We start from the raw sequence: 16,999 nt of genomic DNA on the forward strand, positions 1-16,999 counted from the left end.
TTGTTGAGATGGATTCCATCATTGCAGTCAAGTTGGTTCAGTCACAGGAACTGGATAGATCGATTCACTCCTCTATTGTTACAGAGGTCAAGCACCTTATGTGTCTTCGTGAAACTTGCATTACTCGTGTTAGCCGTACTCAGAATAAGGTTAACCTTCGTGAAACTTGTATTATGTGTCTTCGTGAAACTTGTATTACTCGTGTTAACCGTACTCAGAATAAGGTTATCCTTCGTGAAACTTGTATTACTCGTGTTAACCGTACTCAGAATAAGGTTAACGATAGTTTAGCTAAGTTCGCGACGAAGACAGAACCATGACTTGGGTTGGTTCGGGTCCCCAGTTTCCTTAGAGCTTGCTCAAGCTGATTGTAGTGGCCAAGTGACTTGAGTAATACAATGTTTACACCCGCAAAAAAAAAGAGGGAGTACATGACATTACTACAAACTGACAGTTAGAGTATACAAGAAATAAACAGTAGAAAAAAAGAACCATATAAACAGAAAGAACATAGCCATGTACATCCATCGTTGTCCAAATATTTCTGAAACCCTTGAGAGACTTGTCTCAGTGCAGCATCTCAAATCAAAGCCTTTTGAAACCTCTACAAAACACATATGTTTTTCTACAAGTAGCTGAACGAACGGTTGAATCCTGTCACGCAAACCTCACACACCTTCATTGGCTGCTCTACAACAGCAGTAGCTTCAGCACAACTTTATAGCTGTCAGATGCATCATCCAGAGTTATGGCGCCGACAACCCGCGATCTAGAGAAAGCTCCACTAGATCCACCTCCACTTGACACAATCCATCTTGAGGAATGTCCATTTTGCTACGACCATTGCTCGGCTGCGTCTCTTCTTCGAGTTGCTCGAACAGCGAGTTCATCTCCTCGACCGAGACATTGGCTACTTCTACGACAGGAAGCTCGTCACAATAAGTAGTCAATGTCTCATTTGGTTCAGACATACCTGCAGTCTGCTGCTCTCCTGCGGTTGACAGCTCTGAACTCTGCTTGTATACCACACATAATGCTTCGCTCGATTGGTCTCGAATCGACTCACTGTGGCCATTGAGCCCAGAGGCAGCACAGGTCGTCAGTGCTTCTTCATCGGCTGTCAGGAGCTGAAACTTCAATTCCTCGATCGAACTCGCTTTGCTGGCATGCATCCACGAGTCCGAAGATGAGGGGGCACTCGGTATAGCTTCAGGCTTGACTCCCAAGGGCTGACAGACACTGCCCTCTGAAACGGACTGCACCAGCACCTCCTCCATACGGCACCTGAACAGTGAGTTCATTTCACTCATGGAGTCTGCTTCCACACTGTGCGGTTCAGAATCATGTGCTCCGGGTAATGAGGCTGCATCATCTCTGACATTAGCATCTCCGTTTCCTTCGTCTGTTTCATGATTTACATCTCCCAGCACGCCCACGTCTGAAATTGCGGCGCTTAGTATTTTCATCTCTTCACCTAAATGTGCTTCCAGCGAACCAAATAAGTTGACATTGCTCCCTTCCTGCTCAGCATCGTCGTCCGAGTGATTATCGCCCATTTCACCATTGCAAGTAGAGTGATTTTGTCCACGGGAGTTCCTGTGCTTCATGTTTTGTGCTTGTGCTGATCGAAAGCGCGAGCGAGGAGTCCAACTTTCCTGAAATCGACTGCGCTGGTGCACGGCTCGGTCGAATGGAAGGTCAAATAGGTTTCGCCGTCGAAGGAGAACTGATGGTGCTGAGCCAGGAATCTGCGGTAACTCTATCGATTCCTCTGAATCTCTTGAAGGATTGAATGGGTTATGCCTTGGTGTGCAAATGGAAGGGACCTGAACACGGAATCTTGATGCATCCTTCAGCTTCCGAGTTGCATCAGCAGCTTGCAGGTCAATTGATCTCATGTCAAGCTCAAACTTGAGCATGTTCTTTGCTCTTTGAAGCTCCACCAGATTCCCCAATTTATCATTTTGCTCCATATCCAAACAATTTAGCTGAACAACATCCTTCCAATTAACTTCGTTATCTTGCTGCCGTTCCGCTCCTTCATCATCATCTGAGCTAACGCTGTCGTCCTGCTCCTCCTCCTCAAGGTCAAATTCATTTTCATCTGATGAGGAATTCAAGTTCTCTCTGGAGGCCAAGGAAAGCTGACCAGTCCCTGAATTTATCAGTGGGTGCAGGTCCTCAAGCATTGGGATAATGTCGGTCATTGACGCGTCAGGAGAAGAGCTCTCATCAGTAAGATCAGATTCAGAGTCACAGTAAGGAAGATCCTGCCTCATAACAGGTTGCCAACATGATCTCATGAATTCACCAAACTGATACTGATAGTGTACACCATTGTTACAGCTTCCAGTACAGGTGCTTTCAGGCTCTTGCAGCTCGGCCTTCTCGCTGGTTTCCTTGGCACGCTCTTCGCATTCCAAGGTGGCATTGATCTCAGGATGGTTACAAGGCTCTGCACTTGGAACAGTATCATCTGCCACAAATGTGACCCTTTTCTCTTCACAGTGAGTATCATGCAAACTATCATAGGGAGTTGCCTCCTCCTCAGCATATGCTTCGCTAAGAACAGCAGCATCAGAGGCAATGTATGTGACATTTTTGTCTTCGCACAGAGCGTCGTGCATACAATCGTCGGAAGCTCTCTCCCTGACATGTACTACTTCACAGCTGTCAGTCTCAGTTCTCTTCTCCAACTGAACCTCGACAGCAATATTCTCAACCTCTTTGTCTGAACAGTCACTAAAATGAATGTTGGATTTAAGGGACAAAGGTTCATGCTCCTCCAGTGTCTCCTCTCCATCCAAGGGCACAGCAGCTTCACCATAACTCAAAAGTGCTCCGAGAAGAATCGCGGTTAAGACGATGACCGGAGAGGAAGACAGCACAAAGGCGAACAGAGAAGGACACAGGGCATGAAGAAACAACAACGCTATGCCGGCGCCGAGCACTTCAGGATGGCCGCAAGCAGAATGATACCCAAGTCTGATAGAGGAACGCACTAGTCTCCTGATGTGCAGCACGAGATTGTTCGTATCAAAAGCCATAAATTTATCTCCTTGGATTTAGCACCGAAAGCTGACCTGGTAACAACAGGAATGGGAGAAGCGGGTCATTTCTATTGTAGTACCATGGTGATGATTCAGACGAACTAGTTGAATCATTCCAAGGCGAATCAAAATGTGCAACTAAGGTGACCATGCGAGCATTATTTTAGGTGCAGATCAGTAAAAACAACACGTTTAGCGCAACAAATTCATCCCTATTAAATTTCAGTTATAAGCGCCTGATATCAGTCAGAAAAAAGAGACAGGAAAAGAAAAGCAAATGGAATCTAGCGAGGGTTGAGAAAATTGGACGGGCAGATCAAACTAGGGGAAGCAAAAGCAATGGCACTTTGGCCCAAGAACATATTAGCACCAGAGCGCAGCAAGAAGCACACACCTGCAGCGGCGGCGGCGACGGCGGCGACAAGAACGCGAAAGTCCGACACCCTCGGCTGCCTGAAGCAGGTGAAGGTAGGGTGGAAGGGGAAAGCCAGGAACGAAACCCGAAGGATGGAGACAGGAGACAGGGTGCTGCTCTGGCTCTGCCTGCCTCCCTGCCTTTTTTTCTTCTTACTTTGGTCGACTTTTTCTTTAGCCGTCGTGCTCACCTCACCTCGTTATTTCCTCCTTCAAAACAGCGCCGCCCATCTTCTCTCTCACCTGCCCTGAGTTCGTGCAGATTATGGTTGCGTCTTTATCTTACCATGCAGATCATTGGCTCGGAAGACCATTATTACATTGTTTTCCCAAGAAGAAGAAAAAAACAGGTTAAATGTGCCATCTGGATTTCTGGATTCTACTAATGCCTGAGTTTTGCAGATACAGAGTGTGCAGAACGCACTGAACTCTGTCCTTGTCATTAATCTCTTCTTCCCATGCGTAGGGTACTACTATGATGATTGATCATGGAGCATCATCATGTGCTCCACTTTTTTGGTGTGGGGCATCTCTATGACTGGATGCTGGCTAGATTGACAACCAGGAATGATAAACAAAAAAGAAAGCCAGACAGGAGACGGGCCTCAACAGCTCAGCCCATTTCACCCATCTTCTGTCCTAGAACGTATGTAACTGTTCATGATGAAACTGTAATTTTGTTTACAGTAAAAAATGTTTGACTGGACAGGCGACGACTTTAAAGTATGCGTTGACACTAGAACGAGGCTGCAGATTGTGAGTAGTATTGCTTATCGTTGAATCAGTGGTAACTATGCTTAGGCGGTGTTAATTTCGTGCTAAATGAAAACGCACCAACAGGAGCAAGGTTTAGCTGTTCGTGTGCGAGCAACTAAAAATTGATACGAAAACATCACTTAAGGGAGAGGACAGCTTTTTAGGTGAGGCTTTGTGTTGTACTCTCTCCGTTTACTATTACAAGTTGTTCTAACTTTTTTCTAAATCACGTGTACATAGACGTATTTTAATGTGTTTGTTCACTTATTTTATGAATAATTCATAATTAGTCCATCGTAAGTGCATCTAGTGCCCCTTAGTGATTTTGGTGTATTGAAGACTTATAGGTTAAGGGAGTAATGTGTTTATGAGCGTATACAGGTCTATAAGTCTACGAGGAGTTTGATATTTACAGAAAAAGTCGACCCCTAAAAATGAAGTTCTTCAACTGAAGACTTTGGATTTCTGAAGACTTTAAAAGTGAAGAAATTGGTGTGACCTTGAAGACTTGGTATTCATTTGAGGAACATGAAGCGTGAAGACTTTTGTTTTTGTAGTTTCATTTTCTCTTTCTTGAGTCATAGGAAACACCGTACTGTTAAAGGGGGTCGAGGAAATACTAAGGAAAAATTTCCATGTGATGCTCAACTCAAAATCCTACACCTACCAATCCCTTCGAGTGAAGTCATTGGAAATCTCATACAGTCCAGTCATATTCTTCAGTGACAGAGACGAAGTTCTTCTGGTCTCTGAGGAATTTGTTCTGACTGAGGAGTTAGGAATTCGCCAGTTAGGATTGCCTACACAGTGAGGAACATGATAGCCCTAAGGAATTTGAGTTTCAAATTTCCGACCGTTGTTGTGCTATGCGCCAGCTGTCCCAAAATATCTACCCACCTAACGGTCATATCATTGAAGGGCATTTATGTCTTATCATGCCGGGCTGCTCCCTAGGCTATAAATAGCCGCCCCCTACAACCACTAGCTGGTTGGCTGCTCCGAGAGAAACTGACACTTGTCATTTGAGAGCATCCCATCCTCCGAGGACTTTGAGTGAAAATCATCGAGTGAGGAAAACCCAAACCCAAACACTTACAAACCCAAAGTGATTGAGCATCACTGAAGAGATTGATCTTGCGTGGATCCGACGCTTGTTACCTTTGAAGACTGTGCTTCTTCCAGACGGTTAGGCGTCATGGTCTAGAGCATCCAAGAGAAATTGTGGATCGCCGAGTGACCGAGTTTGTGAAGGTTCGGAAGTCACCTGAAGACTTACCACGAGTGATTGGGCGAGGTCTGTGTGACCTTAGCTCAAAGAGAATACGGTGAGGACTGTGTGTCCGGGACTGTGTGTCCTCAGGTTTAAATACCTAGCCGCTCCAAGCAGATGTACAACTGAGACAGCAGTTGGAACTGGTCTACCAAATCATTGTCTTCACCAAGCCTACTGGTTCTATTTCCTCAACTCTTTCATTTCCTCATTACTGTGTTGTGTGCTTGTCATATCTGTGTTTGAAGACTTTGACTGAAGGCTTTCTCAATTTCCTCAGTTCAATTTCTTCAGTCTGTTTGTCTTCATCCTGTGCTATCCTGTGTTTACGCTTTCTGTACTCTGTGCTTGTCTTCATTTCATCATGATGACCATGCTTGTGTTCTGCTATGCTTACTCTTGAGTACTTATTCCGCTGCAAGTAGTTCTTTGCTAAGGAATTTCCTCACCGGCAAATTCCTCAGTGAAGATTCATAAAAATCGCCTATTCACCCCCCTCTAGTCAATATAACACACTTTCAATTGGTATCAGGGCAAGGTACTCCCTTGTTCTGTGTGATTTTGGTTTAATCGCCTGGAGTTTTAGTTGTGTCGACCACAGGAATGAAGACTGTGTCAATGCCCCATCTTTGACGGTCACGAGTATCCCAAGTGGAAGGCCATGATGAAGAACCGCCTCATGGCGATGAACAGCAAACTGTGGACCGTTACTGAGATTGGTCTTACCGATCTGTGCAAGATGGCGGAAGCTGATGACATTCGTAAGTACACTCTTTTCAACCTCACGGCGAAGGACGTCATCTGCTCCTGTCTGTCTCAAAATCAGTTCAGGAACATCATGCATCTCGATCATGCAAAGCTTATCTGGGACCGTCTCTCTGGGGTCTATGAAGGTCATCGAACCCGTCATGATCCTTGGTTTGAGGACTTCAAGGAATCTCTCAAAGCGATGACATTCGAACCAGAATCATCATCCTCTTCATTATGCCTTATGGCAAAAAGTGCTGAGGTAACTGAATGCTACCTATCCGAGTCTAGTGATGATGAATCTGGTGATCAATTTGGACCCAGCTATGTCAAACTTGCTTCCCTTGCCACTAAACAACAAAGAGCTTTGGAAAAAGTTCAATACATGCTAAATAAGAGCGATGATATGTTGGGTAAAGAAATGGATCAGTCAAAAGCTTTGGCTGAAAGTCTTCAGAGACTTCATACTAAGTATGACACCCTTCAAGATCAACATAACACTCTCTTATCTGATCATGAGAAGCTTTCTTATGAATTTCTTCAAAGAAAGCAAGATCTTGAGAACCTAAGAGTGAGTTATGAAGATCTTTAGAAGGAGCGCGATTCATTACTTGCTCAACAAATCAGCGCTGCTCAGGAAGAATTTGTTCCTCCATGTTTGAAATGCATTGAACGTGAATCTGCTAATTCTTCACCTGAATGTTCAAATGCTTCTAATGTTACAAATTCTTCACCTGCCTCTGCTATCACTAATTTCTCATCTGAGGACATTGCTAGTATCACTGACGATGCAGGGCTGAAGGAATTGTACATGACAGGCATGTACAAAAGCCTCAAAGGGCATCAGACTCTTTGTGATGTGCTTAAAAAGCAGATCCTCAACAGGAACCCTAGGAAAAAGGGTATTGCCTTTGAGAGGAAACTCAATGTTGATGGTACATATTGGAAGCCTGAGCAGTACCCCAAAACCTCATGGGTTGCTGCAAAGGGACCTCCAGTTGATCCATCTAATCTATCTGGCTTTACATGTGAATCTCCTCATTCTTCTGATGAGTCATTTGACTCCAACTATAAACTGTTCAAAAATCAGAATGGTGAAGTATTTGCTAGATATGTTGGCACTAACTGCAGGAACGGTTCCCCTATGAAGAAAATCTGGGTTCCCAAAAGGTGCCTTGAAAGTCTTCAGGTGAATGTCCTCATGACACCACATGTGAAGAATAGGAACCCCAGATCAAATTCTTCATATGGATCCAAGTCCTCATACGGACCAAATTCCTCACGTGGATCAAATTCCTCAAAAGGATCAAAGTCCTCATATGAATATCATCGTGCTAACAACTCTGTTTCACAGGGAAGAGCTAAGGGCTGTGAATATGAGCATTATTCTTCTAATCATTATGTTCATAAGTCCTCGAAGAATTTCTCTGCTTATTCATATGCTTACCCTAACTCCTCTTATGTGAAACGAAATGGATTGGCTTCTATGCCACCTTTCTCATATGGAGCTCGCAGAGTGATGAACTCTTTGCCACCCCTTCAGACATGGGTGGTGAAGAAAAAGAACTAATCTCTTATGCAGGGTCAGGTCTCTAGACATGCGTGAACGTCTGAAGAATTTGCTGGAGACCTGAAAAGTGCCTGAAAGGACGCGGGCTAATCATGAAGAAATGAACTTTCATTTCTCACGTCCTCATACTGCTTTATCTGTTGCATTGCTTGATGAAATTGATCTGATGAATTGTGATGTCATATTCTTCACTGATGAAGTATATGAGTTCGTAAGTTGCACTAATTCATCTACAGGATGATCAACCTAAAGCCACTGAGTGGGTCCTCGATAGTGGATGTACAAATCACATGACTGGTGACAAGAATCTATTGATGGATGCTCCCTTATCTCCATCGCATCTGAAGCATATCAGCTTCGCTGACAAAGGCAAAAGTCAGGTATTGGGTCTAGGTAAGGTTGCGATCACAAAGGATCGACACATGGACAAAGTCATGCTTGTCGAGTCCTTAGGATACAACCTCATGTCTGTCTCAATGCTTTGTGATCTTGATATGGTTGTTGTCTTTGGCAAGTATCGTTGTGTTGTGGTTATGAAAGCTGACAATTCCAAAGTCTTCGAAGGCTTTAGGAGAGGAGACTTGTATATTGTTGATTTCTCTACAGGACCGCAACCAGCCGTGTGCCTACTTGCAAAAGCTTCAGAAGGCTGGCTATGGCATCGACGACTTGGTCATGCAGGCATGAGGAATTTGCACACGCTTGCAAAGAAGAAGCACGTCATTGGCATTGAGAATGTCAAATTCCTCATGGATCACTTATGCGGAGCCTGTGAAGCTGGAAAGATGACCAAGGCTAAGCATCCAGCGAAGACTATCATGACCACTACTCGACCATTTGAATTGCTTTACATGGATCTCTTCGGTCCTAACCATTATTCTGAAGTTTTAAATGATGCATCTCAATATGGCTTTGTTATTGTTGATGATTACTCTCATTACACATGGGTACACATTGTTACTTACAAACATGAAGTGCAGGAAGTCTTCAAACGATTTTCCTCGAGGGCTTCAACCAACTTTGGTGTGAAGATCAAGCACATCAGAAGTGACAATGGAACAGAGTTCAAGAATTCTGGTCTTGATGACTATCTTGATGAACTTGGTATTACTCATGAGTTATCTGCTCCTTATACCCCTCAGCAGAATGGCGTCGTGGAGCGCAAGAACAGGACTCTTGCTGAGATGGCTCCCACTATGCTTGATGAATACAAAACGCCTCGTCGTTTCTGGATTGATGCAATTGATACTGCGTGCCACATCATCAACAGAGTATATCTTCACAAATTCTTCAAGAAGACTGCCTATGAACTCCTCACTGACAAGAAACCCAATATGAGTTATTTCAAAGTCTTCGGTGCTAAATGCTGGATTAGAGATCCTCATCACAACTCTAAATTTGCACCGAAAGCACATGAAAGTTTCATGCTTGGTTACGGAAAGGACTCGCACACCTACAGAGTCTTCAACAACGTTCTTCACAAGGTTGTTAAACTGTAGATGTGCGGTTAGATGAAACTAATGGCTCGCAAAGAGAGCACCTACCTTCTGTGATAGATGAACCAACACCTGAGGAAACTATCAAGTTCAAGGCTACTGAGGATGTCATTCCTATCGAAGAATCTACTGAAGAATTCATTCCAGAACATGAGGAACGTCGAGCTAATGCACCTAAAGAAAATGCTGAAGAAAATGGTGCTGAAGAAAATGCTGATCAAATTCCTCGACGACAACCAGCTCATCCTCGCGTTGCAAAAGAAGTGCAAGTTGAAAAGATCATCGATGACATTGAAGCACCAGGTCCTCTCACACGCTCAAAAGCTTCACATTTATCTAACTTTTGTGGGCACTATGCTTTTGTCTCTATCACAGAGCCCACTAAGGGAGATGAAGCATTCTGGAGCCTGAGTGGATTCAGGTCATGCAAGAGGAATTACATCAATTCGAGCTCAACAACGTCTGGGAACTGGTAAACGTCCAGATCCTCACAAGCACAATATCATTGGCACAAAGTGGATCTACCGCAACAAGCAAGATGAAAATGGCCTTGTGGTGAGGAATAAGGCACGGCTTGTAGCTCAAGGCTACACACAGGTTGAAGGAATTGATTTCGATGAAACTTTTGCACCTGTTGCTAGACTTGAGGCTATACGCATATTACTTGCTTATGCTAACCATCATGATATCACTCTATATCAAATGGATGTGAAAAGTGCATTCCTCAATGGTAAGCTTGAGGAAGAAGTATATGTTGCTCAACCCCCAGGTTTTGAAGATCCAAAACATCCAGACAAAGTCTTCAGACTCAACAAGGCCCTCTATGGCCTCAAGCAGGCCCCTCGGGCGTGAATATCAAATGTCTATGATGGGAGAGTTGAAATTCTTCTTAGGTCTTCAAATTCGTCAACAACGCAATGGCATATTCATATCTCAGGAGAAATACCTCAAGGATGTACTGAGGAAATTCGGCATGCAAGATTGCAAAGGCGTCAAAATTCCTATGCCCACAAATGGCCATCTGTGCACTGATGAAAATGGTATTGACTTCGATCATAAGGTATACTGCTCCATGATTGGTTCTTTATTGTACTTATGTGCATCTAGGCCAGATATAATGCTTAGTGTTTGCATGTGTGCCCGATTTCAAGCTACACCGAAGGAATCACACCATAAGGCTGTGAAACATATTCTTCGATATCTAGCTCACACACCAACACTTGGATTATGGTACCCCAAGGGCTCGGCTTTTGATCTCATTGGATATTCTGACTCTGACTATGCTGGTGATCGTGTGGACCACAAGTCAACATCTGGTACATGTCATTTCCTCGGACGATCTTTGGTCTGTTGCTCCTCGAAGAAACAGAATTGCGTATCATTGTCTACTGCTGAAGCTGAGTACATTGCTGCTGGTTCTTGCTGTGCTCAATTGCTATGGATGAAGAAAACTCTCAAGGACTACGGCGTCAACATGAAGAATGTGCCTCTCTTCTGTGACAATGAGAGTGCCATCAAGATTGCTCACAACCCAGTTCAGCACTCGAAGACAAAGCACATTCAGATTCGTCATCATTTTCTTCGTGATCATGTGTTGAAGGGCGACATTTCTATTGATCATGTGAAGACTGAATAACAGCTAGCCGATATCTTCACAAAGCCCTTGGATGAGAGATTTATCAAGTTGCGGTGTGAGCTAAATATCTTAGAATCTTCGAATGTTCTTCGAAAAGGACACTCATCCTAACACTTATGCAAAATTGATGACTTAGATGTGCAACACATGAAGAAACGTTTTTCTTCAAATCAATGAAGAATAACACTCTAAGTGTGAAGAAATTAATGAAGAATTTGATTCTCAGAACCCTACGACAATTGTACGCGGTGTCTGAAATCATCATTCTTATACGATGGGTCACGCCACCATCAAAAGTTGAAAATCTTCAATTTGAGTTTTTTCTCAGTTTTGAAATTCCTCAGTTGTTCATTTTCTTCAACTTTGCATTGTCTTCACTGTTTCCGTCGTTTTTCTTCATTGGCTATATATAAATATGAGTTTATGTCCTCTACAGCATTCACTTATGGCTAATTCTTCAAGTTGGTTTTTCTGCTAAGTGAATGTGATCGGACCCTTCCCCTCTATGCTATACTCAACCCAATCTATTCACAAATTCTTCATGTGCGTTCTATTTGAAACTCGTTCAAAATCTTCACGGTGTCCTTGTCAGCTGAAGAATTTGTGAACGCAACGTTAAAACTTATCTTATCCAAAATTTTCGGTTTTGCCGCTCAAACCGTTCCGAATCCCACGAAAACACTTATCTATTCACCCACGATCTCCACTTCTCAGTACGTGGGTGACACATGTCAAGCGAATGAGAAGGGTCAGGGGCACGTTCGTCCAAAATCTTCGGGCGAACAGTTTTTTCACCGTGGCTATAAATACCCCTCCCCTTCCTCACTTCCTTTACTCCGCTCAACCTCTCTCTCCCGCTCGAGCTTCTCAAATCCTAGCGCCGCCGCTACTTCATCGTCGCCGGTGAGGAAGAGCTTCACTGCCTCGACCTCGTTGCCGTCGTACTCACGCTGGCCGCGGAAATCTTCACTCCGCCGCCGTCGTAGCTGTCTTCCTCCGCCAAGTTAGGGCGTGGAAGATCTGCACTGACGAACTTCACATCTCCACTTCCCAGTTCGTCGTGTTCTTCGTCCAGGGTAATTAAAAGTTCCTTTTACTGCCCTCTCTGATTCAAATGATTTCTACAAAATCCTCAAAGGTGTTTATTCTTCAAGTTCTTCACCCACTAAACACCTCACATGTCATCTGATCTTGATTCATTTCTCTAAACTTTAATTTCTCTTCAAGATTCCTCAGTTGTGTGGATTTCTGATCCGTACAACTCTGGAACCTAAGACTAAGAACGCTTAGTGAAATTCTTCAAGACTCGTCTGGTCAAATTCCTCAAACTTGTTCTTTTTGCAAAACCTTCTGAGAATGCATATGACCTCTCCAAATTCCTCGCAACTATACTCTGTTCAGAGGTACTCATGTCCGCTGCTGAATCACTAGGTTCTCATCAACTTAATTCATTTGCAGCGTTCCTCGAAGAAAAGTTGCATACATCTTCAAAGAATTCCATTGTTCAAATTCCTCATCTGAAGAAAATGGCTGACGGTAAGAAGCCACAGAAAGGAGGAAAGAGGCCTGAAGTCAACACTGCCTTTGAGATCCCTGATGACATATACAAAGACTATTGCACTCCTGACGAGGCCAAGTTTGGTAAGGAGGACAAGAATCGGCGCAAGGTGCGCATACAGAGGATAGAGAGGAGATGGGCAAGAGAGTGGAGGGAGTATAGATATGTTACTCCCAAATACATGAAGAAATTCGCACTCAATCCTCCATGCCCAAGACCTCCATTGGCACCTGGCCAAATAGCTGATCCCACCAGCCTCAAGCGTTGTGAGGATTATCCTGATGAATGGGCCAAGCGCCAGGCCAAGTTGGCTAGACAAGCCAGAGAAGCAGTGAGGAAATTCAACGAAGACTCTGCTGCTGCCGCTGCCGCTGAGGCCTTTGTCAAGCCTAAGAAGGCCATGTCAAAGAAGCCTGCGCACAAGCCAAGTGCTTCGCCGTCAATGTCCTCAAGGCCAAGTTCCTCAGCTATGCCCTCACGGCCAGAATTCTCAAAGCCCTCACGGCCAACTCCTCATGCTGCTCCCGCCCCAAAATCCTCAGCTCCTCCGCCAAAGTCTTTGGCTGCTCCGATAAAATCCTCAGCACCTGTGCATCTTGCCACGTGCCAAAGGACTACAGGCATCTCTATTATCTCAGGAGCCTCTTCTAGTTCCTCGGCTGCACCAAATTCTTCAACGGGACCCTCTCTGCTGAAGACAAAGACCACTGCTGGACGAGGTTCTCGCCCAAGTCCTCACAAGAAGCAGGTCGCCTTCCAAGTGCCGTCTGATGAAGACGAAGCTGATGATGAGGATGATGAGGACATGACTACCTTGGACACGACCAAAAATATTGCATACATGCATATTTATCAGGTGATTTCTAGTGCAAACTATTCAATAATCTATTTATGTTATCCAGAACAAAAATACTTCACACACTTTTGTGTTTTGTCTAATTGCAGGTGTATGGGACATTTGTACAATCCACATATGAAGATAGGGGGAAAGGAGAAGTTTAGGTTCTGTTCGAAAAGACCTCTCACGTCACTTTTGGACCAAGAGAATATAGAGTCCAAGTCTCTCACGTTCTGGATTCAGATTCGGACTGCACAGACATACCTGACTCAAAACGCCAACAACTTTTTCATACGGACTCTAAATTGGGTGATTCTTTTTTTGTTGGAAAGTAGATTTCGTCCTCTTTCCAACCCAATTGGATTCACCTTTAAATTCGTCCGGAGAGTTGAGATATGGACGAAACAATCTGACGCTGCAGCAGAATCCGAGTCAAACAACAAGTCCAAAGGTGTTGCATCTCCTCCACTTGGGCCCATGAGCCTTGTACGACCCAGGGTTGGTTTTAGGCTGCCTTGGGACATCCTCCCACCTCCTTGGCCGCCACCCCTTGCTCCTATATAAGTAGATCTATCTAGTAGCTTTTTCCTTGGGTTTTGCTTAGATTAAAAGTTCACCATAGCTGCAACTTCGCGTACTTCGTTTGTGTTCAACGACCAGACAAAGGCGTCACAGAACCCCACCTTGATCAATAAAGCTTTCCTCTTATATTCGCAATATCCAGATTGCAATCTTAGTTTCTTGCTTGTTCTTCGTTTGCCTGCAGGAAACAGACCTTCGTGGTCAGGTTGATCGTGCTCCGGCGTGGTCAATAACCTCTCGGAGTTGGATTAGGGATTGCTAAGGCGCGACGTCCTCGCACGTTCATAGTCGGATCGTCAAAGTCGACTCCCTCCAAAACGATAGCCACCATCTCATCGAAAGACGGGACACCTTTGCCTCTATCAAGTGGTATCAGTTTTCAGGTTGCTCGGTGAGAATTTCCAGTTTCCCCTAGATTAGATTTATTTTCTTACCTATTGTCCAAGAAAAAGCCACAAAAAAAGTTAGATATATTCATCCTTTTGTCCAAGCCAGTCTGAGCCTTTGCAATTTTCTTTTCATTGTTTGCATTATTGAATTATCGGTTGCATCGTCATGTCGAGTTGCTCGTCTTAGGGTCTAGTTCGTTTAGAGTTTCGAGTTCTGTTCACATTAGTCACGTCGCCGCTGCATCGTTATCCCTTCTGCTGTCCACCACACCATCCATCAATTTCCTCCACGTGCTACCCATAGTTCATTATCACAGTCATAGTTGAGGTCGTTCACATCTTCGCTTGATCCAATCTGCATCTTATCTAGTTTGTCTTGAAAAGAGGGAGAGAAAAAAGACAGAGAAAAAAAGAGAGAAAAAAAAGAAAAGAAAGTCAGAGAAAAAAAAGAGAGAAAGAAAAAGAAAAAAAAGTGTGAGGAAAAAAATAGAGAGAAGAAAAAGAACCAAAATTCCGATCTATCTAAACTCAATCTCGTAGTTGAATTCGGATTGGAATCTGTTTTGTGCACTGTTCAGTAAAACAGGCATAACTTCCTCATACAAAGTCCGTTTTGGCTCCGCGAGTACTCAAATGAAAGCTAGCGACGAGCCGCATCTAAATAGTTGCAGAGACAAGTTCAATATTTGACACCTCAAAATCGTCTTCTAAATAGGTCTTTTTGCTCTCCGAAGTTCGCGGACATAGCTTATTCCAGTTTTTCAAGCCAGTTTCAGAATTCTTTGACTCCTCATATCAACTCGGAATTGAGTGATTCTTTTTGCATTGGAAAGCTTGAGCTAGTATCATTCTTTGAAAAAAATTATCAGAAAATTGGCTCAAATTTTTCAAGAGGAAAGTTGGAGAGAGTGAGAGAGAGTTGTTGTATATTCTGCTTGGCAGTTGTTTTTCATTATTATCTTTACTGCCGTTGTGATCTTCACTTATATCTTGCTGTCCAGAGCTACTTAGTATCCTTCATTGATGCTAGTTGTGCTACACCGTGACCTCATTAGTGTTATAGGCTCGCGTCTCTAGTCCGGTCTAGCCTATGACCAGCACAGTACCGTCGTTGAACGTTTATTCAACATTGCATCTCTGAATTGATTATTGCTAATATTTTGCTACCATATATAGCCAACCCAGCTCCACATATTTCTGCACCGTGTATACGTACGTTCCCCTGGCAATCACTTTACACAACCTTCAGAGTTATTTGACACCGCTGGTTGCCTGTCACTACCTGTTGCTTGGTAAGAACTTGTAAGATATTGATATTTGCTTTACTGTGAGCACTTTACAACCACATCCTAGTAGTTCATAGGAACATTATTCTCGAATTTTGTTTCTTGTTTCTACTAATCATGACAGGTTCCGGAGATAGACGTTCTTGGACGACGGACACATTTTCACCATCACGAGAGTTGGGACAACACACACAAGCACATGGTCAGGTTATCTCTTTACCGTCATTTGAGGGTAGATTTAATCCTGCTATTTATCTAGCTTGGGAGCTTGAACTAGAACAAGTTTTTAGTCACCATGATTTTTCTAAACTTGAGCGAATACAAGCTGCCACTAGAGCATTTACTGGTTTTGCTTCTGTTTGGTGGAGTGTGCATTTTAAGAAAAATATTGATAACCAACCCACAACTTGGAAAGATTTGCAAGCTGTAATGAGACAACAATTTTTTCCTCCTTACTATCGTCGTGAATTGCTTCGCAAATTTGAACAATTTAAACAAGGCAACAACACTGTTCATGCTTACTAAGAGTTCAAATCTTATATGCATCATTGTGACATAAAAGAATCTGAGGATGATACAATGAATAGATTTTTTGGTGGTTTGAACCATGATATTCAGACACGATTTCAGTATATTCCTCGTTGCATTACTGGTATGTATGTTCGTGCTTGTACCTTTGAGAGACAGTTACAGGAGGATGCATTGGGCGACTACAACAACTACTATTCTAGTTCTTGCTCACCACCACCGCTTGGTTCCTCCACCGTTGCACCTACTAGAGCAGCCACACCTCAGATTGTGAGCGCAACATCATCTCAAGAGTATGGTACATTGCCATCATCCGTACCTACATCAGCTACATCTTTGCGACAAGGTAACTGTAAAGGTATTGATGATATAACTTCACATGAGAATGATGCATGCCTAGTTAACTTGAATACATCATGTGTTGAGTTACCTGTTGATTTGAGCGCATCACCTATTTTAGAGAATCATGTTACTGTCATGAATGCGTCATGTGATCAAACAACTTACATACCAATAATTTTGAGTGCACCCAATGAATTAACTGCTGATGCAAAAGAACCAATGTTTAATCATTTTGATATGACCTCTAATCTTGGTGATGATTCTGTGTCAAATGAATTATTGCATGTTTGTTTATTTCAGCATGTTGTAGCATGTAAATTTGATGCAAGTAAGGTTTATTCACCAATGTTGGGATGGTTTAATGATGAATATTGTCAATCTTTTCATATGAATAAGAGCTTCACTTATATGTGCAAACTGAGTTGCAATACTTTCATGCCTTCTACTTCTTGTGATAATATTTTGGCTTTATATTTTATTAACTATGAAAGTTACTCATGTATACATGTGTCATATGTGCAAAATCCACGGGAAGTA

General features: G+C 43.3%; 1 protein-coding gene across 1 annotated transcript; it reads right to left on the reverse strand.

Moving 5' to 3' along the window:
* Positions 1-471: 471 nt before the first annotated feature.
* On the reverse strand, positions 472-3,685 carry LOC123096547 (uncharacterized). Its single transcript, XM_044518304.1, has 2 exons — positions 3,445-3,685; positions 472-3,083 (listed from the first exon to the last, which is right to left on the reverse strand). The coding sequence occupies exon 2, from the start codon at positions 3,045-3,047 to the stop codon at positions 747-749; it is 2,301 nt and encodes a 766-aa protein (XP_044374239.1). The 5' UTR covers positions 3,048-3,083; positions 3,445-3,685; the 3' UTR covers positions 472-746.
* Between the last annotated feature and the right edge of the window lie 13,314 nt (positions 3,686-16,999).

The sequence above is a fragment of the Triticum aestivum genome, chromosome 4D, assembly GCF_018294505.1.
Source record: "Triticum aestivum cultivar Chinese Spring chromosome 4D, IWGSC CS RefSeq v2.1, whole genome shotgun sequence".
Taxonomy (NCBI): domain Eukaryota; kingdom Viridiplantae; phylum Streptophyta; class Magnoliopsida; order Poales; family Poaceae; genus Triticum; species Triticum aestivum.

What these genes read in the sequence shown, in the direction of transcription:
- LOC123096547 (XM_044518304.1), bottom strand. Translation starts at nt 3,047, where the DNA reads ATGGCTTTTGATACGAACAATCTCGTGCTGCACATCAGGAGACTAGTG.